The sequence below is a fragment of the Haemaphysalis longicornis genome, unplaced genomic scaffold (genome assembly GCF_048455015.1).
Source record: "Haemaphysalis longicornis isolate Haplotype H1 unplaced genomic scaffold, Haemaphysalis longicornis Haplotype H1 scaffold_2, whole genome shotgun sequence".
In the NCBI taxonomy this organism is placed as follows: domain Eukaryota; kingdom Metazoa; phylum Arthropoda; class Arachnida; order Ixodida; family Ixodidae; genus Haemaphysalis; species Haemaphysalis longicornis.
This window is the reverse complement of record NW_027526295.1, coordinates 133,541,511-133,568,571: the sequence shown is the minus strand read 5'-3', so window position 1 is coordinate 133,568,571 and position 27,061 is coordinate 133,541,511. Positions and strand designations below refer to the sequence as shown.

The following is a 27,061-nucleotide window of genomic DNA, read 5'->3' as shown; positions in this document are numbered from 1 at the left end:
AACGTTTTTGGATGTTAAACAGTGTGTTAACGGCACCTTTACAAAAAAACCTTCATTCCAATTGAATACGTATACCGTAAATTATGCTGCTGTGACAACGGCCGAGGAATATAAATACCTAGGAGTTTATTTAGGGAGTGGTTCATCAACCTCCATCTAACTGAGAAGAACAACCGTATTACACTCATGTGCGCTCAATCTTGGAGTACGCAGTGTTTTCGTGGATCCCTACACCAAAGAGCTGGTTGATACGCTCGAAAACATACAGAATATGTCAGTGCGATTCGTATTAGGTAGTTGGCATGCTCAAATTAGCAGGAGAGAAAGTAAAAGTAAACTGAAATGGCAGGACGTAAAAGATCACAGACGAAACCACAGGTTGAACTTTTTTCGTAATATCTATCATTCGAAAACTGGAGTAGAAGGGGAGGAGAATGTCCAAGCGCCATTCTACATATCGCAAAGTGGGACCGCTAGCCTAAAGCAAATTATTAACTTTCCTTTAAAGGTGACGCCTCGCGCGATTCATTTTATTTTACATCAATACTGCAGTGTAATTATCTTCTACGTATGATTGCATTAACTGTTTATATTGACGATTTTCAGCGCGCTTTGTAGAATTATTTTGTTATTTTGTCTCATATTTATTGCTTAGTGTTATGTATCTCCCTTCTGTAATGCATGCAAAGGCAAGCAGGCATCAAATAAATAAATAAATGAGTAAAAATAAATAAATAAGCAAATAAATAAATAAATAAACTTCCCGAGGCGCAAGTTTGCCTCCGACGGGTTGAGAACCCTACGCATTCAACCTTGACCAATAAAATATTTATTGCCCTATTCGTTGCAGTATGCAAGGTTTCCTGTATGCATGCTACCATTGCTATGTTATTGGTTTGAAACAAATTATGTAATTCTAATTTTACGCCTTTCCTTGCATGAACACAGAGGGATACAACTGCAGCCACCTGAAGCAGGGCGTCATTCGCAACGCGTCTAGAATTTTTTGAACGTAGTATGACATTAGAAGAAAATTAAGTTCTTTTGGACTATTAAGTGGTGTGGACGTATACTCATGAAAACAACATTAAAATAGATTGAAAATGAAAGTACTTGTTCGCTCCTTCTTAGGATCAGCCCTGCGCAAGATCATCAGAAAAGTTGATCGAGTAGAAAGTGTCTTTGCAAAAAAAATGGGCAAAAACTGGACATACTTTTTTGTGAAGGAGTTATATTAAATGCTCCTGAGTGTTTTGTTGACAACCAAAACGCTTCGTAAAGGCATTCACGCCGGTTTTATATACATCAAAATTGGTCAAGCAACTGTTATAAAAATAGTTTATTAGTCATAGCATGAAAGTGTTCCGGAATATTGCCCTTAAAGAAATTGGCTAAAAGCGGCGCAATTTATCTCTATGAAATTCAACCCACTAAAGTATGCGCCCTCCGCCGCCCCTCCCCCCCCCCCTCCCCTCCTCTTTCCCCGTTTATTACAGGTAAGCCGCCTAACAGAGGATATCAGGACCTGGAAAATACATCTATTCAAGCTCTACAAAGAACTGAATATTTTCTGTGTTCGGAAGTAAAAGAGGCACAGCAATTAAAGGAACGACAATTTGTGAGCACTGTTTAATAAATAAATTTTGCTGTCAACTGAGGCTGGTAATTAACAAGGCTGCGCTGAAAGATTGACGGCTCGTGGTTGCGCGCGAGCTCACTTTGATGTGGCTGCATTGGACCCAAAATGCTGGGTTTGTGCTGCTTCTGCACTGCGCGAATGAGTCATCTGCTTGCGCGACACGCAGTGACCTGCCTCAGTACAGTTAACGTACTGTGGCTGAACTCCAATGCCCGTAGAACGGCCGTATTTCCGGTAGCTTTAGTCCGGCTGGAGTCCGACGACCGCATCTCGGCTGTCCTCCGGCGGCCGTACTTCGGCCGTACACGGGTGGCTTTGGAATGGCCGGAGCCCTACGGCTGGAATCTGGCCGTATGACCGTAAGGCGGTCGACTGGCCGACGGACACTGGCCGTTGGACAGCCATGGGAGTACGGCCGTATACGGCCAAAAGGCCCACATTTGGACATGGGCCGAACATGGCTGCCGGAAAACGGCCGGACAGAAAATCACCGTCCAAAGAACACCGGCCTGTTTTAGTCCGAACAGTCCTGTGCTGCCTGGGTAAACACGCGTCTTAATAGGGCGTTGAATTGAAGTCGGCGTGTTTACAAAGCGTTGTATGAGCGTATTCATAAACCAATAAACAAAATTTGGAATATTTGCTTACAGACTGATTAAGTTATCATTGCAAGGAAAGAATGAACGGTGCAAGAAAGGCGGGGTGGTTAACCATGGAAGCCGTCCGGTTAGCCACCGCACACATGAGGATGGGGATACGGGAATCTCAAGGGGGAAAAAAAGGACAGCGGTATATGTCAAACGAGAGAACATGAGAAAGAAATCAGAAAGAAAAAGCGTGAGATAGGTGTCCGTCGGCCAGTCGACCGCCTTACGGTAATACAAAAAGACCAGAAAGCACGTACGAAAAAAACGCCAAAATGTAAGGCGTAAAACTGACAAAAAAGATGACTTGTCGCTTGTAAGTTATCTATGTTGGAGGGGCGGGGGTAGAAAAAGAACTCGGAAGATTATTCCTTACATGTTGATGAGAGAGCTGAAAAAGAGTTTAAAACAACTGAGATCATTCACTCAAAAGCCCGTTTAGAAGTGCCGCATGCCAGAGGAACACATTGTGCGCAAACGTTACGGGCTACACTGCTAAACCAAGTGCACATAGAAGCCTTATTATTCATAAGCGGCATTACCAATGCTCACCGCTCAGTTCATCCACTCGAAAGTCCTCGATGTCCTTGAAGTGCGGCAGCACGTCCTGGTAAGCCCAACCTCTTGCTCCGTACTCCGTTGCCCAGCGATCATAATCATGGCGGTTGCCCCGCACGTAGAGCATGTAGTTTAACACGCTGGTGCCTCCCAGTACTTTTCCTCGCGGCAGAGGGGATCGCTGCGCATTCAACGACATCAGTAGCATGAAGCGTACGGTGCAACGTCTCTGCCAGATTCGCTAAAAAAGGACGATGCGCGTTTACATGAATGCCACAGGAGGGCATGGCATTGCTTTTTTAGCGCATCGTATTCATGTTGAGAAGACCAATGCGCTGTATTTGCGCATCGCACAAATGCAGCCCTAGATAGGGGTAGGTTGAGACGGCCAGCCATCGCATTACCCATATCGGCGGGGATATTCGATCCAACACTATCGGACTCAGGTAATCGACATTAAAGACATCGCATACGGTCTGGAAATTCTTGATAATACTTTCCTGAAAGATTCATGGGTAGATAAGTAATGAAGTGAGATATTGGATGGGAAGTAATCAATGTAATTTGCTCATGCCTTTGTCATAGAGGACGCGAATGCCGTTTTTAGAAGCCAAGAGCTACATTAAACGCTGTTTTTCCAAAAAAGGGTGTTGGGTTCTCCCCTGGAGGAAAATCACGAGATACACAAGTAACGTGGTCAACTAATGTCAACAATACGGGTGCACCATGAAGTGGAGACAATAAACCATTCCTGGTGTGTTAGGTAGCCGAAAGGTGACTTCGAGCTTGGCGCAAAATCCTAAATAAGCGGCACTGTGCAGTGTTTCTCGTAAGTTTTTGTTCTCATGTCACCCCGTGAGTAAAGTCACAATGTGGCCTATCAATGCTTTGGCTTTTGCCGACGGTCAAGTAAATAATCTTTCCGAATATCAGCTCCCCTATTCAACATAAACCTCATATTTTGTTTTCATGCTTGTAACATATTTTTTGTGCTCTGGGTAACCCTAAAAAATTCCATTTTACATAAACGTTTCCAATGTTCCCCACCTAACAATTCGTTTCCACATTCAGGGAACTACAGGCTGTGGCTGAGAATAGTCCCTGTTTTGCATCGCAGTAATTTTTAGAAGCTAGTGATTTTAGGAAGAATATATAATAAAACTAGTAATACTCTTACTTTGACCGCGAATTCACTGCCGGCACAAAATGGATCTACGTTTTTGTTCGTAGTTACGTCTGCTTTTATTTCTTATTGATGCTCACGCATACACGTATAGATTTAAAACATCTGAAATAAATTTGACGTTATTTAACCTGTACCTAGGAGAGTTGACGTGCTCAGCACTAGCTTGTGTCCAACTGTTTTGTAAACTTATTCTTTACGAGAAAAACACGCGCAGTCCCACAAAGATCAGGTGTGAGCGGCATGACTTCTCAAAAGGCTTCCTTAGTGGAGTAACCAAGAGTTGTAAGGGAGAGCGGGTAAAACAATTCCGTCACGCAACCATACGTCCCCATTTATGTACGTATCTATCCTTGGTTTTTCTGTTTTCATCCGATGCTTGCTATTGATACGATAATTTAAATTCCTGCTTGGACCTTTTCAAAACAACTTAGACGCGAAGTCACCCGGACGCACATTTTCGTGATAAACAGCACCGAAGAAAACGAACTGATTGGAAAACTGTGCTTATTGTTATTAACCGGAAGACATTCCCAGCAATAAAATCATACAAAAAGGACACAGAACCCTCCATGGAGCAATGTTACATAAAATAAACGAAGGACGACACGTGCTGAATCACTGGGCACTGAAAACTGGATGCAACTTCGCGATACACTCAAACGACAGCTGCGTGCCAAAAAAACGGCGTGTTGCTTCTACTTCCGACTGCTTAAACGACAGAAACAAACAAAAAAAAACGCTGTAGAGTTAGCAATTACACGAAAGAGAAAGCAAAGATATGACATTCCGCAAACTTTCCAACATCTTTCTCCAAAAGGTGTACAGAATGCAGAAAAAGTAATTATCGTCAAAATGGAATAAAAGCATGGGCGGTGCAGAAACATAATTCGCGGACGAGGAGTCAAACATCGCCCTTATGCGAAACACAACGCCGGAAGTAGTTAAAATCGTTTATGCAGTCCTCCTCAATGTACCGCAAATCAAGAAGCATGGTTTGCCTAGTGAAGCCTGAAAACTTTGTGAAATTAGGTCCGAAAAAGAAAACGATGGTAAATTATTACCTACAGCAGAAAAATACACCGCATCCGAAAATTATATTAACAATATTACGCACAGGTATATTCATGGTAAAAATTTAGGGCGTATCTGTTTGCTGTGCTGCTAGCGACTTCGAAAGACAATATGCTTCTGCCGCTTCTACTACGTAATTAACTCGTTTCCGACAGGATTTCACCCGTAACATTGTTCTCCCTCCAGTCTGGCACCTCCCACGAGGGACACCATCAAGGTATTTACGTCATCTATGGAGATCTATGAGGTGCATCATGGACATTATTGCCCTGCAGTAGGCGTAGACAAGCTGCTGCTGATGATGATGACTGTTTCAGCGGGCGGAAAGTCACCGCAGGGACCACAGGTTTTTTCCCAAGTTTTTAATTATTTTTGCACGTGGAAACCGCGTGTTTCGTAAGCGCAGTTGTGGTTAGGTGCGCGTAGGTGCCAGGGCTATTGGGTGCCATCTCGTATTGCGCCGATTAGTTTGGTTGGAATTTAGGACGTTGAAAGATTAAGGCGTAGGTTAGATACGTGGAAAATGGCTTCAAAAGGAAATATTTTATAGAAGAATCTGTAAAGGCGTTATGCGATGTCAGATTTGCATGAATAAATGATTGGTGTGTTAATAACTGCGCCACGGCTAGTGTTAGGACCAGTTACAACCAACCGTAAGACTGGTTTTTTAGGTTTTATGCAAACTTACAACTGAACGTCGATTTAATAAAAGAAAATAGGTGCCTTGGCACCCTCCAACGGAGGAGAATGATGTTGCTATGGGGATCTCACAAAACTGGTCGACCTTATGGAAAAGTTGTGGAATGAGTAGGGTGGCGGAAAATTCGAGATGCTCACGCAGTACGTATCGCCGGACCACCGCAGGGCGGCGAGTGGTTTATTGGGGTGACAGACAGACTTGCCGAGTAAACGTTTTGTCGTTAGGGGGCCCAAGAAATAGCGCCGTCTCTAGAAAGGGCGTTTTATAAACTCATACTGCGCAGATCCAGCAAACGCCAGCTACCGGGCACCCAAGAGGGCTTCCGAAAGACCACTCAGCAAACAATACGCTGGTCTCTAAACATCTTCTGCCCACAAAGCTGCTTATATTTAAGGACGATAGTTAGAGTACACATTGTTACAGCATGATACACTCAGTCATGGTCGCCAACATATTATAACGCATCCGGAAAGGAAAATGTTTAGCTGCAGAAATAATTTCTACAAAATTAAACCACCATAATTGAACACAATAGAAGACTTCTCACACCGCACCATCTTAAATGAGGAACGATGTGGGGCTGAGTATTGTCCCTTGTCCTGTTTATTACATCAAATAATAACTTGCAGTTCTACTAGTCATACCTAACATCCAGCATGCAATTGACGATATGATGAAACGTCATATACAAGTATACGTATTTACAAGAGGGCACACTAAAAACGAGCCTTGACATCAAGCAACTCTAAGAAAAACACATGACTTTAATCATTTCATAAAGAAACTTCACTGCAGTCCCACCATAAAAACGACAAAATCGAATACCGGTACACTGTCTTCGCCAATGTTGCTACCAACAGTACGCCACACGCTGGTGACAAATAGTATTTAAGTACCACACCATTACAACGCCATCTGGACAGCTCTAAATAAATTTTTCCACAATAGTCAGGCAAAAACAGGGACAGCCAAGTTCGTTGGACCTGTATCAGCACCACGTCAAACAGCTCCTACACCGACGCGGATACCAACTATGTGGAAAACATCCATCACCTAAACTTACGTGCTAAAAATAAAAATGCTTAATGGAACGACGATTCATGGCTAATTTCACCCCCTGAATTGTTGGCACAACTGCCTTACTATACCGCCTGGAACTGCGAATAAATTTGCATGTTTACCTCAATAGACGTACTTATAATTTGGGGACCTCAGAAAATACTGTTCTTCCTCTGGAACTCCATGGCCCCGTTCTAACTGTGGTAGCCGGGATATTCTAATAATTGCGCGTTCCATGAAACAGCGGAAGCGTTATGGCCTTGTAAATCTAAGTTGTTTACTCAAATTAAGATCACGTAAACTGTGGTCACAGCGCCAACTGCGTGCACGAGAGGTAATTAGTTCACCTGTTCTTTGAACGATAGGCAGGCGTTGCTCTGGGGAACGGACCAGTAGGCCCAATCATCTGGCCCACCGAGGTTGAAGGGTGCCAAAGCAGGAATCTGTCTCGAGGCCGTCTCCAGTCCTCCAGCTTCCAGGATCAGAACGCTCACGCTGGGGTCAGCCGACAGGCGGTTCGCGATCACGCTGCCAGCCGAACCTCCTCCAACTGCGCCAACAGACGAAAGGTGCATACATGGTGCACTGAGGAGCAGTGTAGTTGTAGTTTTTCGGTGAGACAGAAGGGCGAGTTACATGGAGGGCTGTCAGAAAACTATAGTATTGTTACGTCATGTTTTGCGAGGAACGTTTTTCCTTAGAATCCGTTCACTTTCTCCCTTTTCCTTTTTCTCGGCGTCCCACTGCGTTTGGTCCTGCCACTGGGTATACTTCACGTGACGAGCATGGGCCGTCTGCTTCTTTCTCGCTGTTGTAATGCGCGTCCTGGTCCACCATGAAAATCGCGACGTGTTCCTTCACACTCCGCACTAGCTGCACGAAACGAGCGAGCTGGATATGCCACGCCATGTCATTGTACAACACAATCATTTATTTGACACAAATGGTAAAAATCTGACGTCATGTTCAATCTCCTCTGATGCGCTCAAAGCTGACCAAGCGGTCGTCTCGAGACACAGGCCAAAATTTATTTCCTCCTTGTCAGAAAAGTGTCAGAAAGGTAGAGGTTTTTCAATAGAACCATGTACGGGATGGCGAAAATGGGGTTAGGGTGGGGATAGAAATCGCTTAAAGAGGTACTCCGCAGTAGTCATGGCCCGGCACGTGGGCAGTGTGCCGGACGAGGTGAGGCCAGAGCGTCGGGCGAAGATCCGGGGGAGGAGCGGCCCACCTCTCCCATAGCTAATGAATGGGGTGTGTGGATAAAGAAAGTTGGATCAAGTAGGTGTGTTTTACGTCAGAATACACACCACACACTTTAGAGCGGGGTGTGCCAGTTCGGGTCATAATGTGGTTGAGAATGAGGTCGCAAGGGAGGAAGAGAGCCTGCGTCCGGCGGATGTAAGTGCCTTAGGGGCGTGTAAGGTCAGAAGTGGCAGGAAGAAGGATGCGGCTGCAACTGCGAAGGTCCTCCACTTGTTGCCTCTAGACCTTGCGATGAGCGGCGAGTTCTTCCTTAAGGCTGTGCTTTGGATGCGAGGGTTGAGAGTCGCTCGGGTTCTTTTTCGCACGAGCGAGCGCATAAGCCTTTTCGTTTCATAAAGTCCCTGGTGTCCGGGGTGCCATTCGAAATAGACGTGGAGGTGATTGTGGGATGCCATGTAGCGTGTCCGCTCGTGATGAAGGTGCACAGGTAAGGAGTTAGTGTAGAGGTTTGGTTATCATGTGCCGTGTGGTAGTTTTACGTGCGCTTTGTTACTGTGTTTTAGTTGTGTGTTGCACCTTCCTGCTGCCTGGATAGAGCAATTGCCCCACGAAGTGAGGGCCTCGCTAGTACGTGTTTTAGGCGGTGCACCTTCTGTGAAACTTCTGTCGTGCACTTCAAGCGGACAAGCTGCATATACACAAGTGCACAACGCAGTGCCATTGCGATTCTGGAGGATATGAAATTTTGGCTGTAGTTATCAGCAGTGCTTTCCAAACTTTGTTTCTTTCGTGCCCGTCAGAACTTTCACGCATGCATCGATAGCGTCCAGTCGCGGGTGCGGTGCTCTCAAAATTATAAAGGGTTCTAACTTCGCTCCACAAATAGGAATACAGAAAATAGATGCTGAAATTGTAGTTCCCAGATTATGTAATCCTGAAGGTTGCCGTTGCTGGAAGAATCCAAAGAACGCGCAGCAGCTAAATTACAATACGCATTTAGTGCGCATAGAGGTTCTGTTATCACACAGTTTTCTGAAAAGAATGTAGAGAAAAAAATTACAGCCATAACACTCTGTGCAGGTGGTTGACCTGCGAAACTGCGTTGTCGACACGACGGCCAAACAGTGTGCCCACATTGACATCGCAGCTTTGTTACCGTCTTGACGCTGTGTCGGGCTCGGTGTCTCAGGCCCGCTATTCATCTCTCGCCCTTACATAGCCACGACGTTGACGCTTGCGCTCAACATACCAGCCCCGTTCCGCGTCCAGGCCCGCCGGAGAGGCCAAACGACCACGCGTACATTCCGCTGCACGCCGGCGCGCTCTCGTTCTGCCACCGCCGCTTCAGCGACGTCGTGGCGACGGTCGCATTTCTACTGCGGTTCATGGCACCTTTCATGCGCGAAAGCATGATCCGCTGCGAGTGTTCGCATTTCTTTTGTTGTTCGCAACTTGCTCGCTAGTGGCATGACCCCCTTTTTGTGACCCATTTTGGCATGACACCCCCCCCTCCCCCCCACACACACACACAGTTTCTTTTGCTTTGGGCAGTTTTCTGTTCGTTGCCAGACGATTTGCCCCAGCCATAGGCAGCTTCACCGCAAAAACCACAGCTCTAATTTGTGGCTGAAATTTAACTGCAGGCTGTACATTCTGCATGTGGAAACGAAGGCCAGAAGCAGAGCTCGAAAAATAATCTGATGGCATGGGGGAGAGGACTCGCACGGATTCCTTGTGAGAAACGTCTGCTCTTGTTGCACTCTTGCGTATAATTTCAGAAACGGTGTCTGGGGATGGGTAAGCACAAGACTAGCCTCTGAGGTTAAGTACGCATGCTGTTATTTTACCTGTTTGTTGAATCGCCCAAAGAACGTCTATCTCTGCTAAGCGGGACCGCTATCCGGTTGCGTATTCCATTTTAACGGCTGTGGAAGCACAAATTTAAGCTGTGGCGTGCGATCGATTTAGTTCGGGAACATCCCGAGACACGGAAAAAAAGTACAGTGGGCAACCTTACTTCGTAAACGAAAGAAACAAAACGAAGCATTCAACAGGTGTCACGGCACCTGAACTTTGATGAAAGTTCAGGCGTCCCTACATATCCGCGTCGTTCCTTTATTTACCTTTATTTTCCAGCGGAGGTACTGCAATATGTCTGATCATCATTGTTGGAACAGACGTCGAAGCCACGAAGCTTCGCGCATCGCTTTCGGTAGAAAAAAATGATGGATTCTCGCAATAGCGCGTAAGACTTGAATTTACCGAAGCTGTACACAATCTTCACGACCGTCACGACGGTTTAATTCCTCAATTGGAGCTGATTTGCTTCTTCTACGTTGCCGCAACTACCTATACTCCATCATTGTTGCTATGAGTGTGACCTTCCTTCATTTTTTTGGAATTGATAATCATTGGGCATCACCATGGAGGGGCGTACGCTATGACGTGTTTCTCCTTCCGAGCAAGTGTTGTCACGACTACGGCGAACGCTGGTGTCTTTCTTGTTCCGAGCAAGCGTTGTCATGATTGCGGCGAATGGTGGAGTTGTATTTTTCGGCCAATATTTGCCAATCTCCCTAGGTGGGTATGCTTGGCTTGACAAACGTGCGCCGGGGACTCTGGGCGGTCACTGCGAGGCGCGCACACACGAGCGCTCGTCATTTGTTTGGTTTGTTTAACTGCCGGGCGGTCGCTGCGAGGAACGCGCTCACGTGCGCGTGTTCACGGGCGCTCGGCATTTTCTTGGAATTTTTAAATACGGACTGTTTAGAGTAACGGTTTGCTCAACAGCTTCGGTGTTAAAAATATTTCCACGTAGTCTGCGTTTGATCATAGGCGGTATACGCGGCGTTTCCTCTTCCCCCTCTACAAGTACAAAAATTTTGGGAAAAAATGAAGAAGGATGGGAATTCCGAGGTTCTCTCCTCGGATGCGTATTGGTGTCTCAAGGTCATGTTTAACGCAAATCATTTGATGTAAACAAATAAGTTTGAGTTATTCAGTTGATTCCTCTTCACAGTTGGCTTGCGGTTGCAGAACCTGTCAGCTCGACCATCATCGAGCCCACATGTCAAGTTTTATAGAAAACATTAAGTAACAATTTTTCACAGAACTGCAAAATCTCTACATGCGGGGCTTCTAATTCGATGTGGCGGTCATACAGCTTCTGAAAGATGAGAACGAAGCAAACCGGTTACTATAATCACTTGAGAAGGCTGTGATAGTTTTTTTAATGATGGGGCGAACTCTGGCTTCAGGTCAAGTAACCACTGAAGATGTGTCCTCGTTACAGCGACGTTGCGGCGCTGCAGTGAAAGAGGTCTATGTTTTTCCCTCGCATACACTTGCACGCAGCTTGTAAACAGCGTTGCTTCCTGCTTCCTAACTTTGAGAAATTTGACAGCATGTCGGGTGCTTGCGTGGTAAGTGTCGGGATAGTGTCGAGCAAAGCGACATGATGCTGTCGAGCAAAGCGGCATGACACTGTTGGCCGTAGCGATTATGCTTCTCTTGGACAGCACCATGACGATATCCCAGGGCTTCAGTGACCTTCTCATTTAAAACATGAAAGCTTTAATGCTTGTGGGACCGAAAAAAGATCACAGGATGGAAGGCTGACCCAGTTGTTATTTAGCACTATTTCTGTACTCGATTCTTTGATATTTTAGTGCCGCTTGTACGTTTGCGTCATTAATTTTTAGGTGTGAAGGCCAGGAAAAGAAAGACGAGAAAAAGGTAACCTATTTACAAATATACTTGGTGAAGCCGCATTTTTATTACCACTAAGTACATCAAACCAAAGCATCCTACAACTTCATTTATAGAGGGGGAAGTTAAACATCATAGTGATCATCGATTTCGACTTGCATTAGGTCTCCATTTTGCCGAAGTGGAAGTCTATATTTTGAAATTTTCTCCCTTCCAGTTTTAGATATCTGCATCGAGATGCGTGGTGTCGACCTCGCAAATTATAGACGTGTATGACCACAACTTTCAGTCATGTTAGCTTGTAGGGAAAAAGTTCAGTTTGAACACTGGTAAGTTCACATAACTTTCTGCGTCCCATGTAAATGAAATTCGCAGAAAAATAACTTGCCTCACGCCGTTGCATACAACGAAAATACGGTTTTATTTCTTTCGTGATTAACTTAAATCAAATGGCATAACAAAACCCTCGGGGAAACTAAGGTCCCCCCAGAGATGCTCATAAAAGCCTTGTTTAGTAATGCATAGGGTTTCCGTCTCCTCCTTGCGTTCCCTTTCTTCGTGTTTTCGTGCGAATTACTTCACCACGTTGGCTAGCAGGACTTCACCACACAGCTTCCCGCAGAATAAAGTTGTGAGGGCTAGGTATCTCTCTTCTACTCACCTGCCATCACGCTCACCTGTCACGCGTCTTCAGGTTCAACGCCGCACTGACTAGGCTGTACCGTATTACAACACTGGCAACGTGCTAATTTTCAATGCTGGTTATGCTCTCGGTTCCGCAAAGATTTTCACATGAACTCCAATGTATCCAACTGGCCTTATGAACTAACTTGTTTACTTTATCTACAATACTCCACCTACGCAGTTTGTCACGAATTGATATTTTGTAACTGTTTACCTTTTACAGCGGCAGCCATTTTACATGCCACAAAATATGTCACAAACAGCGCTCAAAACTTGCCTCTTAAAACTGCTCACGATTGAAGTGTTATCCCGTAATGGTTCGACAAAAGATTCTGAGTGCACACGTGTAGAATGCCAATATGGCAACAAAAGAGCGGTTAAAATGAATTCAGTATCAAAATTACAAGCGCAGTCGCGCAACTGACACCGCACAAGCACCGCGGAAGGATAGGTGAATCTGTTCCTGCTTATTGAGGACACCAGCGTAGGGAGGAGCTTCCTGTCCGAGTTGTAGATCACAAAGAGTTAAAACATTGGGCGGAACCGGTCTGTCGTGACTGTCAATATACTGCGACTGGCCACCTTTCGGTTGTGTTACACATTTGGGGTTGTGAACTGAAATCATGCCACCCTCAATCCCCCTCGGTCCCCCCAGTTCCCTCTCCCTCCAGTGTTTTCCTTCTCCCTCCTAGATTTGGAGGGGAAATGCCCTTTCAGCATTTCCCCCTCTGCTTTACCAAGTATCCCTCACGCCTCCACTGCACCCCTCATCAATTGAAGATGCAGATATCCAGGCACACTCAGACCCTGCGTCTGCATCTGATGTGCGCAACGACCTTCGCAAAAGCCAGTAGTGCAAAAATCAACTTTGTGGAAACGTTCTCAGTAACTTTAAGCACATCACCGATCATGAATTTAAATCCCAATTTGGCATGCTAACTGAACTCACCGGGAACGTGACCAGCGATTTTCATCTCAAGGGACAGTTCGTAACTGCAGAAAATTGGACTCTTCTCTAATACCAGTGTCTTGGAACGCACGGTTAAGCTGGAATAGTCCTACAACTCGCACTCATTAGCCCTGCTCAGCAGACTGACTCTTCTCTCCCAATTCCTCTCTATCCACGTCGGCATTTAGTGCTCGCTCTAATAAACATTCCACTAATGTTCGGTTATGAAAGTAGGAAAGTAGGATAACCACCGGCCTATTAAAATCCTCTGCCAGATGAGTGCCTCTCTAATCACCTTCAAAATACTCCTGCTTTGGGATACCTGCATCCATCTTAACCCCATACTTTCTTGTCTAAAGGTATAAGAGGGACAATTGTACGCTCTACTTAAGTGCGGTAGTAATGATACACGCAGTCACAATTTCACGAGTACCTTGAAACCCGTCATGACGGCATTTCCGCGTTATGTGAACTTGCAAATTGAAGGTTACTTTCTCTTCAATAGGAATTCTCCACTTTTTGAGCGAGTTTAGAGAAAGGCTTAGGAACCAAGTGCTCGACGGTTATTACCGGACAGAGCATACATCAAAATGAAGGGCTTTACAACGTTTTTCGCGGCTGAACCCCACCGGCCCCATCTCCCCAGAATTCCTCCGGATTCCTGAAGGTTATGTGGATCGAACTACGATTCACACTCACCGATAATGTAGTCGTACTCCTGGCGCAGGTCGCCCAGTTCCAATCCCGACGGTGCAGGCAAGTCCGGGAATGGAACGTGCGTCAGCAGGTTTACCAGTGCCATAAGGACACCGATCACGTTCTGCGAGGCCGCTCCTTGAACCCACAGCGCCCGCCTCAGCATGCCGATGTCGCCGCTCATAATTGCGGTCGCTGGGACTCTGTTAGTTGCTGTAACTGAAATGGAGGCACGTAAAATAAAGAGGTTTCCTCTCTGTTTTATAGAGAGAAAAAAAGAACGGTGACACAAGCACGTCCGCGCAGGGTCACCGAGTGCTGCAGCTGCGGTTATCGTGTGCGCCCACACCACCCTTTCCACCGATCTTTCTCTCTCCTCCTCCCAGCAATGAAAAGCTGCTAATGCCGAATGCAGTGCGTGTTCACTGAAAAAGAACCAAGATTACTAATACTAAAAAAGAAACATCGTTGGTTTATTCCTACGAATGCCTAAGGAAAATCTGCTCATTCAAACGATTCCCACTGTTTTCGAGGTTGAATGAATAATGTCTTCAATAAAAGTATCTTTCCGCTAACGTTATTCATAACAAACTACAAAAATATATCCCAGGCCCGTGTATAGCTATCGAAGTAAGGCGTTGGTCACGAAAATTTGCCTTACGACTGCCCACATATCAATTAGAGAAATTTTAGAAGTGACAGTAGCAAGACAATAAAATGTCATGTTTGTTATTTTTTTAATATTCAAATCAGTGCGAGCTTCAACTCCCGTGAAGTTGATAATCTTTCTCGCGTGTAAGAATTGAGGATACACATGTCGAATCACAAAGTCATTTGCTAACATTTCTGCCGAGCCATGTTTTTTTCACTTGATGTACTTTGAGAGAAAATCAATTCTGTTCTGTTAGCTAAGTGGAGCCCGTCTTTAGAGGTGTTTAAGCAAGTTTCTCAACACTTAAGGCCGTACAGGTGACCAATTTATGTTCGCATTTAGAAATGTTCGCATTTAGAACTGGCCACCACGCCTCGTTAGCCAGTCTCCTGGATCTGTCAGAGCGCCTATACGGATCAGGGTACCCTTGCATATTGCTTGTCTCTGTAGCCGAGACAATGCGAAGGAAACAGAAATGCAGCGACACTGCCCGTGGTATACAAGGACAAACTACAACCGAAACACGAGAGAGAGAGAGAGTGGCTGTGATGAATTCCTACTATTCACTCCGTGCCACATCCCCTTAAAGGGACCCTGCAACACTTTTTTAAACTTCTTTGGAAATAGTAAGTGCTTCCAGAACGTAGTCACCCAACACATCCAGTACTTGAAGTTTGAAGTTTGAAGTTTATTCACTTTCCAACAGTGGAAAGTGAAGCAAGAGCTAAAGGCTACAGCCTGACAGAGGCTCTTGCTTCACGGGGCAATCCCCGTGCGGGGGTCGCAAAGTACCTCATCCAGAAATTACCGCTCTATCCCATTAGATAACTTAGAAACTCGCTCAAAAGTTTTTTCTCTCTTTCCAGTCTTGACGTTCTTCGGCGGCTTGAGTTACGTCACTAAGGCCATGTAGCGACTGTTGGCCGGTTTTCTTTGAGTTGCAGCAATGAACGCTTTTCGAAAGCAACTAAAGAAAAGCCACAAAAACAAAGCAGAAATGCAAGGCGTATCAGGTGCGACGAGCAAATCACGCAGTGCCGCTTTGTGCTGGCGTTAACTATAGCTTTCGCAGTGGTTCCATACGCGAAGGGGAAAGCGTGAAAGCGCTTATCGAAAGTGGTGCAGGGTCCCTGTAAGGAAATGGGACAACGTGTTAACTTGGAAGTGCTTTTCAGCGCTCCTGATAAGTTGTCCAAGCTGGCTAGCAGCACCCGTCCCGTAAAGCGACGTGGGGTCCAATGCACTGTCAAACACAGAACGCAGTTCGTAGAATGTGTTCCAAATGTAATATATAGAACTTCTTTCTCGTGCGGCGCGAGCTACGTGGGACAGACGAGCAGACGCCTAGTCTACGCGAGCATGCCAGCAATGTGTGTAATGGCAAGGAAGGCTTTTTGGCACAGCATATCAGCACGTGTAGGGGTTGCACTCTCCAGTTCCCTGGCACTACAGTAGTCGGTATAATTATTGACAAGCAAGCGGGCTTAATCAGTGAGGCAGCTCATATGGCACGTTAAAGGAACGATTGTAAAAGCAAAGAAGTAGGTTGCGCTATCTGACCATGAACTACATTTCTTGTAATGTGCCACTGTGATTGTCAAAACATTTTTGGCGCGTGTTGGGGGTATTCGCTCTTTTATTGTTACTATTAAAGCAAAGCTTTCTACCGCTATCAGCCAGCGGTTCTTTCATGGCGTGTGGGACAAGCAACTCCCAACGCGACTACGGAGGCAAGGACGGCTTTCACTCACGGAGCACAGTGTGGATTTACTCAGCGTTCCCCCGCGATTACGTCCTTGAGCGCGTCGGCGCGACCTGCCTTTGCCATCTGCTGTAGCGACGGCTGTTCTCCGCCTGTTTCGGCGCAGCTTTGCGTCCATTGCGTGTTTCCTTCGCACGAATTGATTAATTTGTTCGACAGCACCTTTTGGCTAACCGGGACATGACGGCATGAAGTCGTTGAATGGCAAAGATACGTTAAAGATTGGTTTTCAGTGCCCGAAAGAAAAGTGTAGAGACCACATACAGACATCTGGCCGCTAAACAAACACTACCTTTGGGCACTTCTTTCCACGAATGAGACTCCGTTTTCTAAATTGGCGAATACCAACAGGGATGGCTAGGTTCCGCTGTCTCACGTTTCGAATGACGCTCCTCGCCGTTTTCTTTCTGCCGACGCACGTCCGCGCCACCGCGGCGGCGTGCACCGCTCTAGCCCGGCCATGGCCGACACTTCTGCAACGGGACGCCGCCCCTACGAATTCTAGGTAACGGCAGGCAGAATCTCTTGTTTCACTCTTTGTAGCGCCACGTCAGTGAATTCCAGTGACGTCTGATTGGCAATTGTTGTGTATGTCGTTTACAGCTTTGCTTTCCACCGCCTTCACAGCGTGGATTGGAGAAAATGTTCGCGAAAAGCGTAAACGCCGATGTGTGCGAGATTTCGGCGCGAGCGAAAGATCCCCAGGCGGTCGAAATCAATCCGGAGCGCTCCACTACGGCGCGCCTCATCGCCGAGCGTTGCGTCGGCGCGTCAAACCCCACAATCAATCAAATAAATGGAGCCAATGTCCTTCTTGTTTCGCTTTTTATTGTTCCTTCATATACAAAGCATATATTTTTGCAGTTACGGGAATAAAGAATCAGTTGGAAGTTAGCGCGCGTCCGTGTGTTTTCTTTCCGTCCCGTGTCTTTGTTCTGGGCTACAATTGATCACTACAAAAGTTACTGCCCTAAAGTTTCTAACCGGGCAAAACCAACACCACCCAAACATCCATTACAAATCATCATGTCGTTAGTATTGTCCCTAAAACAACTAGTTCCTAGTTCTGTGCTATATGATGCGGCCCTGCTGGACTGGCCTACCCCGGTCGTCGGCGCTGACGTGTTCCTCCCTTACGGGGCCGCGACGTGGTGGTAGCCGTCGCTGTCTCGTGGCGACGCCGGCGTCGCTGCACGCAGTCGTTCTGTGGACGGCGTTGGCACCACGCGTCCCAAAACAGTTTCTTGGTGGCTACCCTGGTGGTAGCCGCTGCGCTGGAGGTCCCCAGGAGGATCACGAGCGTAGCCTTTCGGGGACATCGCCGCAAACGTCGACGTAGCGTGGACGCTAGCCGTGGGTGCGCGAGCATGGCCCCTGGGGCCATGGAGGCCCCTGGGGCCATGGATACGCAGGTATGTGGTGTGACTAGGACGCCGAAGCCGATGCGAAGTCGGCCAGATCCTGTCCAGGCTTGGTAGGCGTATACAGTGGGTGGCCTGGCCACGTCCCCCTGGCTCGTTCCTTGAAGCTCATGTGCTCCTTCCGCCTTTTAGTTTTTTGCCTACTCCACTTCTCCTTGTGCTACCCGCTTATATATCCGCTGGCCTCCATCGTGGCACACCCTGATTGGCTTTCAGCCTTTTCATTTCAAGATTTGGTGACCACGCCATTTGTCTCCTGCGCGGCGTCCTCGGATGGGCTCCCCGGCTCGCTACTATTTCTGGCCATGATGCCGTAGGGGCTCCGGCACGGCGTTCATTGATTGATGCGGACTTCGCACGGTGGTGGTGGGGGTAGTGGTGGTTCCAGTGAAATGGCGCGTACCCACTCAGGGGGATTGGCCAGGAAATGGGCGCCTTACCGAAAGAAATTAGGTAATTTTTGTAGGGAAAGAAAAATATTTAAATATTAGGATGAATTAGCCGTAGATGACTAGAGAAATAAAAGTAAGGAGATTAGAGAAAGAATTCACCATTTAATGAAAATTGGAAGTAAGAAACACGAAGAAAGTGGTACAGACGAAGCAGTGAGCTGGGCGCGCGCATACTTGACAAGGGAATCCAGTAGGGCTAAATGATGTCTAGCACAGCAGATGGCCTGATTCCAGGATGAATAAGTGCAACGCACTGCAATGATCCCCGTGGCAGAATCTCAGTTCCTCCGCCCCGAATGACAAAATAACTGTAGTAGCCGACAGCGGGAGGTTTAGCCGGCTGCATATACTTTGTAAGTATCTTCGTCTTATCGAGGAGAACAGTCGGCAGGAGAAGAAGAAATGGTCGATTGTTTCTGGTTCTTTGCAAAAGGCGCATAACGGCGACGGGGCCAGATTAGAGCAGTGCGAGTAATAATTTGTTCAAATTTCCGTTCTTTGTTTTCTGTGCAGTGGTTTTAGTCCATCCACTGTCAGGGGATTGCCCTTGACACATGACAACCGTACGTCCTCGCGACTCCGCGGTGACGGTCGACATGATCCGTCCTTTGTACGTCGAGCCGGATAGACTGACGGAACAGAGTATTCGGGTGAAACGCGCCGACGCGTCGCGGAACTTGCGCCGGCTGATTCCTACAGTCAGCATCGGAGGCCCGTTTTGTGAATTGGTCACCCAGGCGGCGATACCCCACCAGCTTCTTCCTGAACACAGCTACCTATTCTCTAACAGGTCCGATCAGCTGTTGCACGAGAATGCTTTCATTTTCGAAACGCTGTGGAGTAAGCAATCCACTGGGCTCGCTGTGAAAGCGCTGTTAAGGATACTATCGCCACCTCTGAGAGGAACGGGGTGACTCAGAGAGATGACGAAGCTATCGCATTAATGCAGGCTCACTAGAGCGGGCAGAATAAGTTCTGTGAAACGATCAGGTTTCGGCGGTGGGTTCAGAGTGCTCAGATTCACGTGAGCCCTTGGAAACGGCTGCCGACCCGAAAGCGCACAGTTCGCGAAATAACGACGTTTCGCAGAAGCACATAAACGAGCAGGCTACATATACTAGTGAGTCGAGACAGCACGATTACGTTGAAACGGGCGGTTTTTCTCCGGATGCGAGTTCAGCCTCGAGGGACGTTGTGGCAAAGCCAGCACTCGGGACCCCCGCGGTTTTCACGGTGTAGTTGGTAGTAATGACGATGTCGTGACTGAGCGAGTCGACAGTGTCCTGCCACTAGCCAGGGTTGCCGGGTTCCTAGAAGGAAAAGTCGCCGAGAAATTTCTGAAACTAGCCAATAAAGTCGCCACCTTAAAGTGAATGTTTGAAAAGGAGCTAGAAAAGTCGCCAGTTTCAGCAAGCGATGCTAGTAAGTACTTTTTGATTACCTTCCCGGAAAAAAACTAAGGTATTCTGAATCGTAGAAAACCGTATCAGAAATTTTATTCGTGTGCTGTGGTGCGGCAAAGCGACAGCGGTTCAGTACTGTCTACAAAAAAAGTCAAAATATACAGGTTTCGCCACAGCTTTCGAAGATATGAATGACTTAGAGCGCGGGTCAGCTGCACGCACTGTTTTACCACTTTCGCTGCCTTTTTACATTTATATGCCCATTCTACATCGTCGTGCACATTTACCACCCCTCTTGATAAAAACTTAAGCTGCCGTAAACTACTGAGGCATTGCACGTTAAACGGGCGTCGTTGCTTGACGTCTTTGCCTGGACGGAAATTTCGATTTGTGCCGGTAAGTAGCCTGGTAGTTATTTATTTTCAAATCTCAAAGTTCTCCAAGGAGGCACTACATAAGGAGTCATATAACTGGCAGAGTAGCACAAACAATGAGGGTGGGCGGAGTGCTCCAGTGCTCTACTATATACAAGACCGGTACAACAACAATTGAGTGAAAAAGCATAAAAACAACAATGTATGACCGAATATTCTACATGGTTTTCACGGCGGCCTAATCAGTATTTAAACTGGTTGATGAACCATGCACCACAGGAGTACAATGGCGCAAACATACAAGTCAGCTACAAAGAACGGAACAGGGCTATGTAGATATAAATTCGGCAGACGAAGAAAAGACAATATAGTGTGAGTGTGCAACACTCCAGAAATCCGCCAGCACTGAGAAAAATGAAGACGAGCAGTTCGAACTGACCTGTTAACGTCCTCTGCGGGCTGGACATTCGTTGTTATATTATGCTTGCTAGAACCCATAAAACATACCGTTTTGCAGAAACCGTCGTTATTGAACGTAAAAAGGTTCGGTTTTTTAAGTAGTTATTTTTTGCTGCCGTGTATTTTAGAGTGAAGCTGTATATTGCTAGGATGGCAGGATATGTTGTGTCTACGAACGAAAAACTGGCCGCATAAGGGTACACTTGCTTTGCAATGTAGTTGCGCTATGCTGCAGTGCGTGCATTGAACCTTCTATTTGCATTTAAATACGCTGTGGGAAGGATACGTATAGCTAGGGTTCCATAAGAACCACGTTCTTAGGAAGAACAACAAAGAGAACAGATGAGCAGCGTGATTGACGGGTTACTGTATTAAAAGCTACCAGAAGATATAACACCAGATCCCACGCACGACGGTGTTAACCATTGGTAACAGCAATGTGTATGTATGGTTGCAAGGCGGTCAAGAGTCGGTTCACATAGTTCATGTTTATGAAGTATGAACTAAGGGTTCTTCGTTCATGTTTATGAACGATGAACAATTTTTTGACAGGAAAGAGTTCATCGAGTTGATGTTGAGGGAGCCGAACTGCAGTACTACAATGATTCACATAAACAAATCACTGTAGATAGGTCTGGTATAGACTTAATGTTTCCCAAAAACTATTGACCCTTGACTCGCCAGAGGACAATGACCCTGACTCTCGGCATGTCTATGCCTTTCAAACAAAATAGAGAATTGTGATGTGCGCTGTGTGGCTATCTATCCCCATGCCCACACAAGTGTGACATCGAGATATTCATCACTACGCACTATCACAGGTCAGCCGTGATGAGACTACCCATGCGGCCATCTTTGGAGATATCAATGTGCACATTTATAAACCACAGAAGGAAATGTTCACTAAGCTAGTGCTGTTAGAGTTGGCTTCAAAGTGCCGAACGAATTCAAAACACTCAACTACTCAACAATGGTTAGGTATAGATTTCAATATGGCCAAGAACCTGTTAAAATAGTAAACAAACTAATCGGTGCATATCACAGCATACACAAAGCTATCGTCACACGTGTTACCAAACGATGAAAATTAATACAGGTACACTTGTCTAACCCTGCTGCTTGTGGTATAGTCTCTCTGGTAACCATTATCATGTAGTGGAAGCCGCCTTCTTTGTTAGTTTTCCCATTTAATTATTATCGGTCGCCATTTATTTAAATGCTACCGTACTCACATATCTTCGCTGTTAAATATTCAAGTGGAGAGTAGGGAACAGTGAGATTAGTGTTCAGGAAACATTCACCCGGAATTGTTGTCTGTTCTTTTTTAGACACTAGTATCGCGGGAAAATATTTTAACGAAGGTTAACGTTTGGAATAATTAGTACACTACTTTTCCATCTTGCAGTGCCGGATGGGACTCCCGAGTTTACCAGTCAGCAGTATGCGAGAGTAACAGGTCCTCTTCATTGTCACCAAATTCAGAGCAAATGCAAAACATCACAAGCACACCAGCTAGGGGTCGAATCTTTACTGCAGCGCCACTTCCACTCGGGAATCCAATCAACGCCCACATAGACAACGCGACCGCCAACTACAAAGGTGGAGCCGTACAGTGAAGCTGAGAGGGGTTGTGTATTACATGCGAAGCATCTCATGCTCGGGGCTGTGTCACTCCCTCCCTCGTTGTTCTTCGTCCGCACTCTACTGCGCATGCGCGTCCCTTCAGCCCCCTCAGCGTTTGGGCTGACGTCAGCGCAGTCCACAATAAAAAGAAATAGTTAGGCGGCGCCCTGTTTCGATCCCACTGCGCTACAAACCGAGCCGGGAGCATGTGCTACGAATGCGCCTTATGTCCTTCACTCATTCAAACTACGCCAAGAAGCTACTGATACAACGAAGGCACGCGGAGCTGAGCGTCAACGGAAACGACGAATCGAAAACTAATGGAAACTTCAGACGACCCCATGCCTGCTTCTCATGCTACTCAGGGTTCCCCTACAGAAAGATGGTGTAATTTGTTCTAGTCTCAGGGACACTTTTGTCTGCCGTAAACGATGCTGTCAGTTACATCAGTACTTCTCGCTGGATATTAGGAGTAATGGTTGAAGCTGCCCTGATGACATTTCAGGTAAGTTGCGTTGCCAGTAGCCACGTAAGTTCTACAAGAGTTTCATTTTAGCCATGGCTCTGCTTAATCAGCGCACGCGTGCAAAAAGGTATTTGCTTCAACTACGAACTGGTGGGTTTTGACGAAAGAATGCTGTTGCATTTTTTGCGCGGGACATTGGGGCAAGAATAAAAATAAAGAGGACGATTCAGGGGTCGACAGAAACGAAGAGAAGGAAGGCGAGCAGCGTTCGGACGCCATGCTTGTAGGAGATTAAGCAATTCAGTCTGATGCAAATAGAGATTTTCTTTCTGTATGGCGGCTTCGGACTCCTTTCTTCATTAAATGCCTTGAACGCCCACTGGATACTTTACTACATATTGCTTAATTTTTCACGTTACTAATTTGGCTACATTTTACCTTTATCAAAGACTATTATGTACATCTCAGTTCTTCCAAATGCATGCGGACAAATGCGTTTGGAGGAAGGCCTATGCCAGCCAAAAACTGCCTTAGCTTCAGGAAGACAGACGAACGAGGAATCAGACACAGCGCTGTGCCTGTTTGTTCTTTTGTCGCCCTGTGCTTATTGCGCCGTTTCTCGCAGAAATATGTACCAATTGGCCCGCCTAAAGTCCATGTTGCAGTTAATTTTATGCAGAATGTCCAGCACCGAGAACATACCCGAGAGCCCGTAAATGCCCGCAATAAATCAGATTAATTGTATTACATGACAGCCATGGCAAGCTACAGCAGTAGTTCTGCATTTTTTGGGCTCAGTGTAGAGGGCACCATGTTCGACCGAGTTATTTGTAAAAAAATTGTCACTGCTCATTTATTGATGACCATTAGTGAAGGGGGAACTGAGAAATGGCGTTAATACACAATTGATTTTTATTACAGGGAAAAGCCGTAGGTAAACTTCTGTGTCGCCAATAGATATGTATAACAATCAACAGTAAAGAGGTTACACAACGATATTGTCGATTGCACAAGTCGGTTCTCGTCTATACTGTTAAGCGAACGCCGCGACGAAGAATTATAGATAAAGGGACGCAGGAAGCGCACTAAGCGCTGAATCGCGCACCCTTTATCTCCCTTTTTCTTCGTTCGTTTCCTTGGAGGTTTTACAACATCATGAACCAGTTTCCGCAAAATCCTCAGTTATTCTTCACTGAGAAGGCCTCAAGCACCGTCTGGATACATTATACATTAGGTTGCTACGGACAATGCGATTTTATTCGTCGGATTTTTATTTAAACCGGGAGGGGGAGTCAAAACAGTAACTTTAGGAGAGAAGCAGTACTGCTCGTTATGTGCTGAGGCAACATACGCAAGCGTGGAAGATTGTGTGCAGACGTCTCCGTGCTTATTGTACGTTTTGTTGCGTCCCTTGGAGTGGTCACAAATACCTAGAAATATATTGGCACCACTGGTCAATATATCGAACCATGGCATTTAATTTATTTTGCTGACGAGTCGACTTCCCCACGAGGTCTACCGCAATCCTCAATCAGGCAGGTGTCCTCCTCCAGTATCATTTTCGCCGCCTTGCTCCCGATCATCATGCAGGGAGCATGCGTGTTTCCACTCGGGATATCTGGCATCACGGAGGCGTCGGCCACTCGCAATCCAGTCACACCTCCCCGGACCCTGCGCACATAGATGTACGAATGCCGGCGTGATTTAAAAAATCCTGTAGAAGCTGCGTTGTGTACCCTAGTTTGGTAGCCTTGGCAATACTGCTTTGTGTAGAATGGAAGCCAAAAATGTCGTGAAGCACGCCGCTGCGTGGTTTAACGACCATGTCTGCTTGACGAACGCAGTTACATGAGCGCCTATGCGTAAATTTGAAACAAATGTAGAGCAGTACCATGAGCCGCGATCTCACCTCGGACATTGTGTGCAGCGGTGATCATACCAAAAAAAACGTTTCTGATTACATTGATTTAGGGGGACAGATGCCTGAACTGGGTTATTTTGTCCTTGGCAATATCGCTTTGTGTAGAATGGAAGCGAAAGATGTCGTGCAGCACGCGACTGCGTGGTCTAACGACCATGTCTGCTTGACGACTGCAGTTACACACAAGTGCTCACTCTGGAGACTGTCTGAAGTCTGGACGGAGATTATAATCCAACGCTATAGAATTCCGGAGAAAGACGGGAAACTGTAATGACACTAAGTGCACAATGTTTCTGCTTGCCCTATATTTAAATATTTATGACAAAATACGGCATAGCAGCCTATGCCCCTTTGTCTGGCTAACCTTTAGTCTTATTAAAATTAATATAACATTCTTACTCTCTCTTTCCCCGTAGGGTACGCAGTACGGAACGCCACAGGATTTCCCAAATTATCGAAACTGTCCAATGGGTCGCACCGGTGGCACGACCACCGCTATCGATCGTGATCTACAAAAAATGTTGCTCTAATTACTTTCATATATATCTTTGAAATTTTCGTTACAAACAATCTTTTGCAGTCATTCGAAATAATATAGCTCTTACAGCAGAACTAGAAGACTCACGCTCCGGAATCATTCCGCACCGTATCGCTGCAGGTTCAAATAATAGTTTTTTTTTTCTCATTCAGCTGAGCCTAACCGGTTTTATTAAACTAACGTCATGAAACACATTGACACAAAGCCCGCAGGGAAGCTGAGCAACATTTATCTTCATGTCTCCAGTTCTGCTCTTTCCTCTATAGAGAGTGTCCTGAATAATACTGTGACCGTAGGATATGGTCAAGCGCAGGCTTGCTGCTTCATGTTATGCAAAGGCCACTCAATATCAAAGGAAGAAGTATGCTGAATTTGCTGCTGTAAACTGTAACTTTGACCGTAGGAGTAATTTCATTCATGTTGTAAAATAACGTTTTTTTTAAATCTCAGCCATTATTGCTGCAGTACGATGTATTTTTCATGTCATAGAATAAATACTCCTGGGACTTTTCGTGTTCTTGAAGCGCGAGGTGTTGGAAGAACACCCTGTGCTATTCGCACGCGGCCACCACCATTTACTCCAGAACCGGACGATAACATAAAAAAACGGAGTGCGATGAAACTGTTCGATGCAAGGGTATTTGTACTCAATATTCAATAACTTTCTTGCACTATCCAACGAATACGTATTTGAGTAATCATAATACTGCTAATAATAACGGATGCCGGCAAGAATTTACATAATGTTTTCGTACGCACTGCGCGTACCTAAGGGAAGGAACCTGGGAGGTGGTTAGGTTTGCCTTGCTACGGCCCGTTACTACTTCCGGCTCAAGATTCCTAGGTTTGGGGGAACGGGACCCTAGCCACGCATACAACCCTTTGTGCATTTGGCATTGCCATCAGACCTCGTGGGCATGCGGCAGTTGGGACTGTGTGGTGGCGCTAGGTTGCGAGGACCCCATTACCTGTGCGAATGAGTGTTGTATTATTCTATCGGTCATAGTGCGCTGATGCGCTTGCACTCCTGGTCGTACGATTGCGGTAAACTATGTTGCTAAGAGAGGGCTGTGTAAGCGCTAGGACAAATTTACATGATAACTGGGTGAGGGTCATTAGTCAGTGCGCAATATCTGCACCTTCGAAAAAGCATTGAATGAAATCATTCAAAATAATTATCAAAAAAGGCGATGCATGGCTTTTGGGCAGCGAAATCTCCACAACAGATTGACAGCTCCGGTATTCGCATGATGGAATATACTGCGAGTCTTATAAAAGTCCTTGCCATTATATTGTTACCTAATAGTCCGGGAACGTTCGCCCGCATGCGCTGAACTACTTCGAACATCATTTGTCGCATGAAATACATCGTTACGTTTTGACGCCCAAATATCCGTGGCGGGTAAAACGCAGTAAAAGCACATGTGGGGAACAGCTAATGAATCATCGCACCTCTGCAACGCTGCGCTGTTTTTTTCTTATGCATCCTGTCGTAATTTAGACAGAAGAGGGTACGCTTCCAAGCGAATTCAACTTTTCATCCCATCGATTTGTCAGCTTTAGGCAATTTTCAATAAACGTACTCGCATCTGACGCCGGACGGGGAGATTTTATTATCCCGGTACGCAATAGCGTCTGGAGATTATTTTTTGTTTGATCCACTCTAGGCCACCCAGTTAGCCGAAGACGCTATACTAGGAACCATATGCGCTGTCAGAACAAACTGGACAAATAAATCCAAAACAAACTGGACAAATAAATGTTCTCTCAGCCGAGGTCAAGGAGCATACGAAAACGAAATATTGTTTTGGTGTTTGTTATTTTCTTCGTACCTGGCGGTGTAACGCTGTAAATATTCTCTTTCGTTCTTCTGCTTCTCCTTTTCAATAA

At 46.1% G+C, this 27,061-nt stretch overlaps 2 protein-coding genes across 2 annotated transcripts in view; both read right to left on the bottom strand.

Annotated features, from left to right (window-relative positions):
* The window catches only part of LOC144167389 (4-pyridoxate dehydrogenase-like), a 38,178-nt gene extending 23,871 nt beyond the window's left edge, over window positions 1-14,307 (bottom strand). The window contains exons 1-3 of the mRNA XM_077696665.1: window positions 14,104-14,307; window positions 7,205-7,407; window positions 2,836-3,022 (exon numbers count right to left, since the gene is read on the bottom strand). Coding sequence (XP_077552791.1) covers window positions 2,836-3,022; window positions 7,205-7,407; window positions 14,104-14,284 — 571 coding nt within the window. The 5' untranslated portion in view covers window positions 14,285-14,307. The remainder of the gene's footprint in view (window positions 1-2,835; window positions 3,023-7,204; window positions 7,408-14,103) is intronic.
* A 9,702-nt stretch (window positions 14,308-24,009) lies between these two features.
* Window positions 24,010-27,061, bottom strand: part of LOC144167387 (glucose dehydrogenase [FAD, quinone]-like) — a 46,265-nt gene continuing 43,213 nt past the window's right edge. Inside the window, exon 11 of the mRNA XM_077696663.1 lies at window positions 24,010-24,383. Within this exon, the coding sequence (XP_077552789.1) occupies window positions 24,194-24,383 (190 nt within the window). The 3' untranslated portion in view covers window positions 24,010-24,193. The remainder of the gene's footprint in view (window positions 24,384-27,061) is intronic.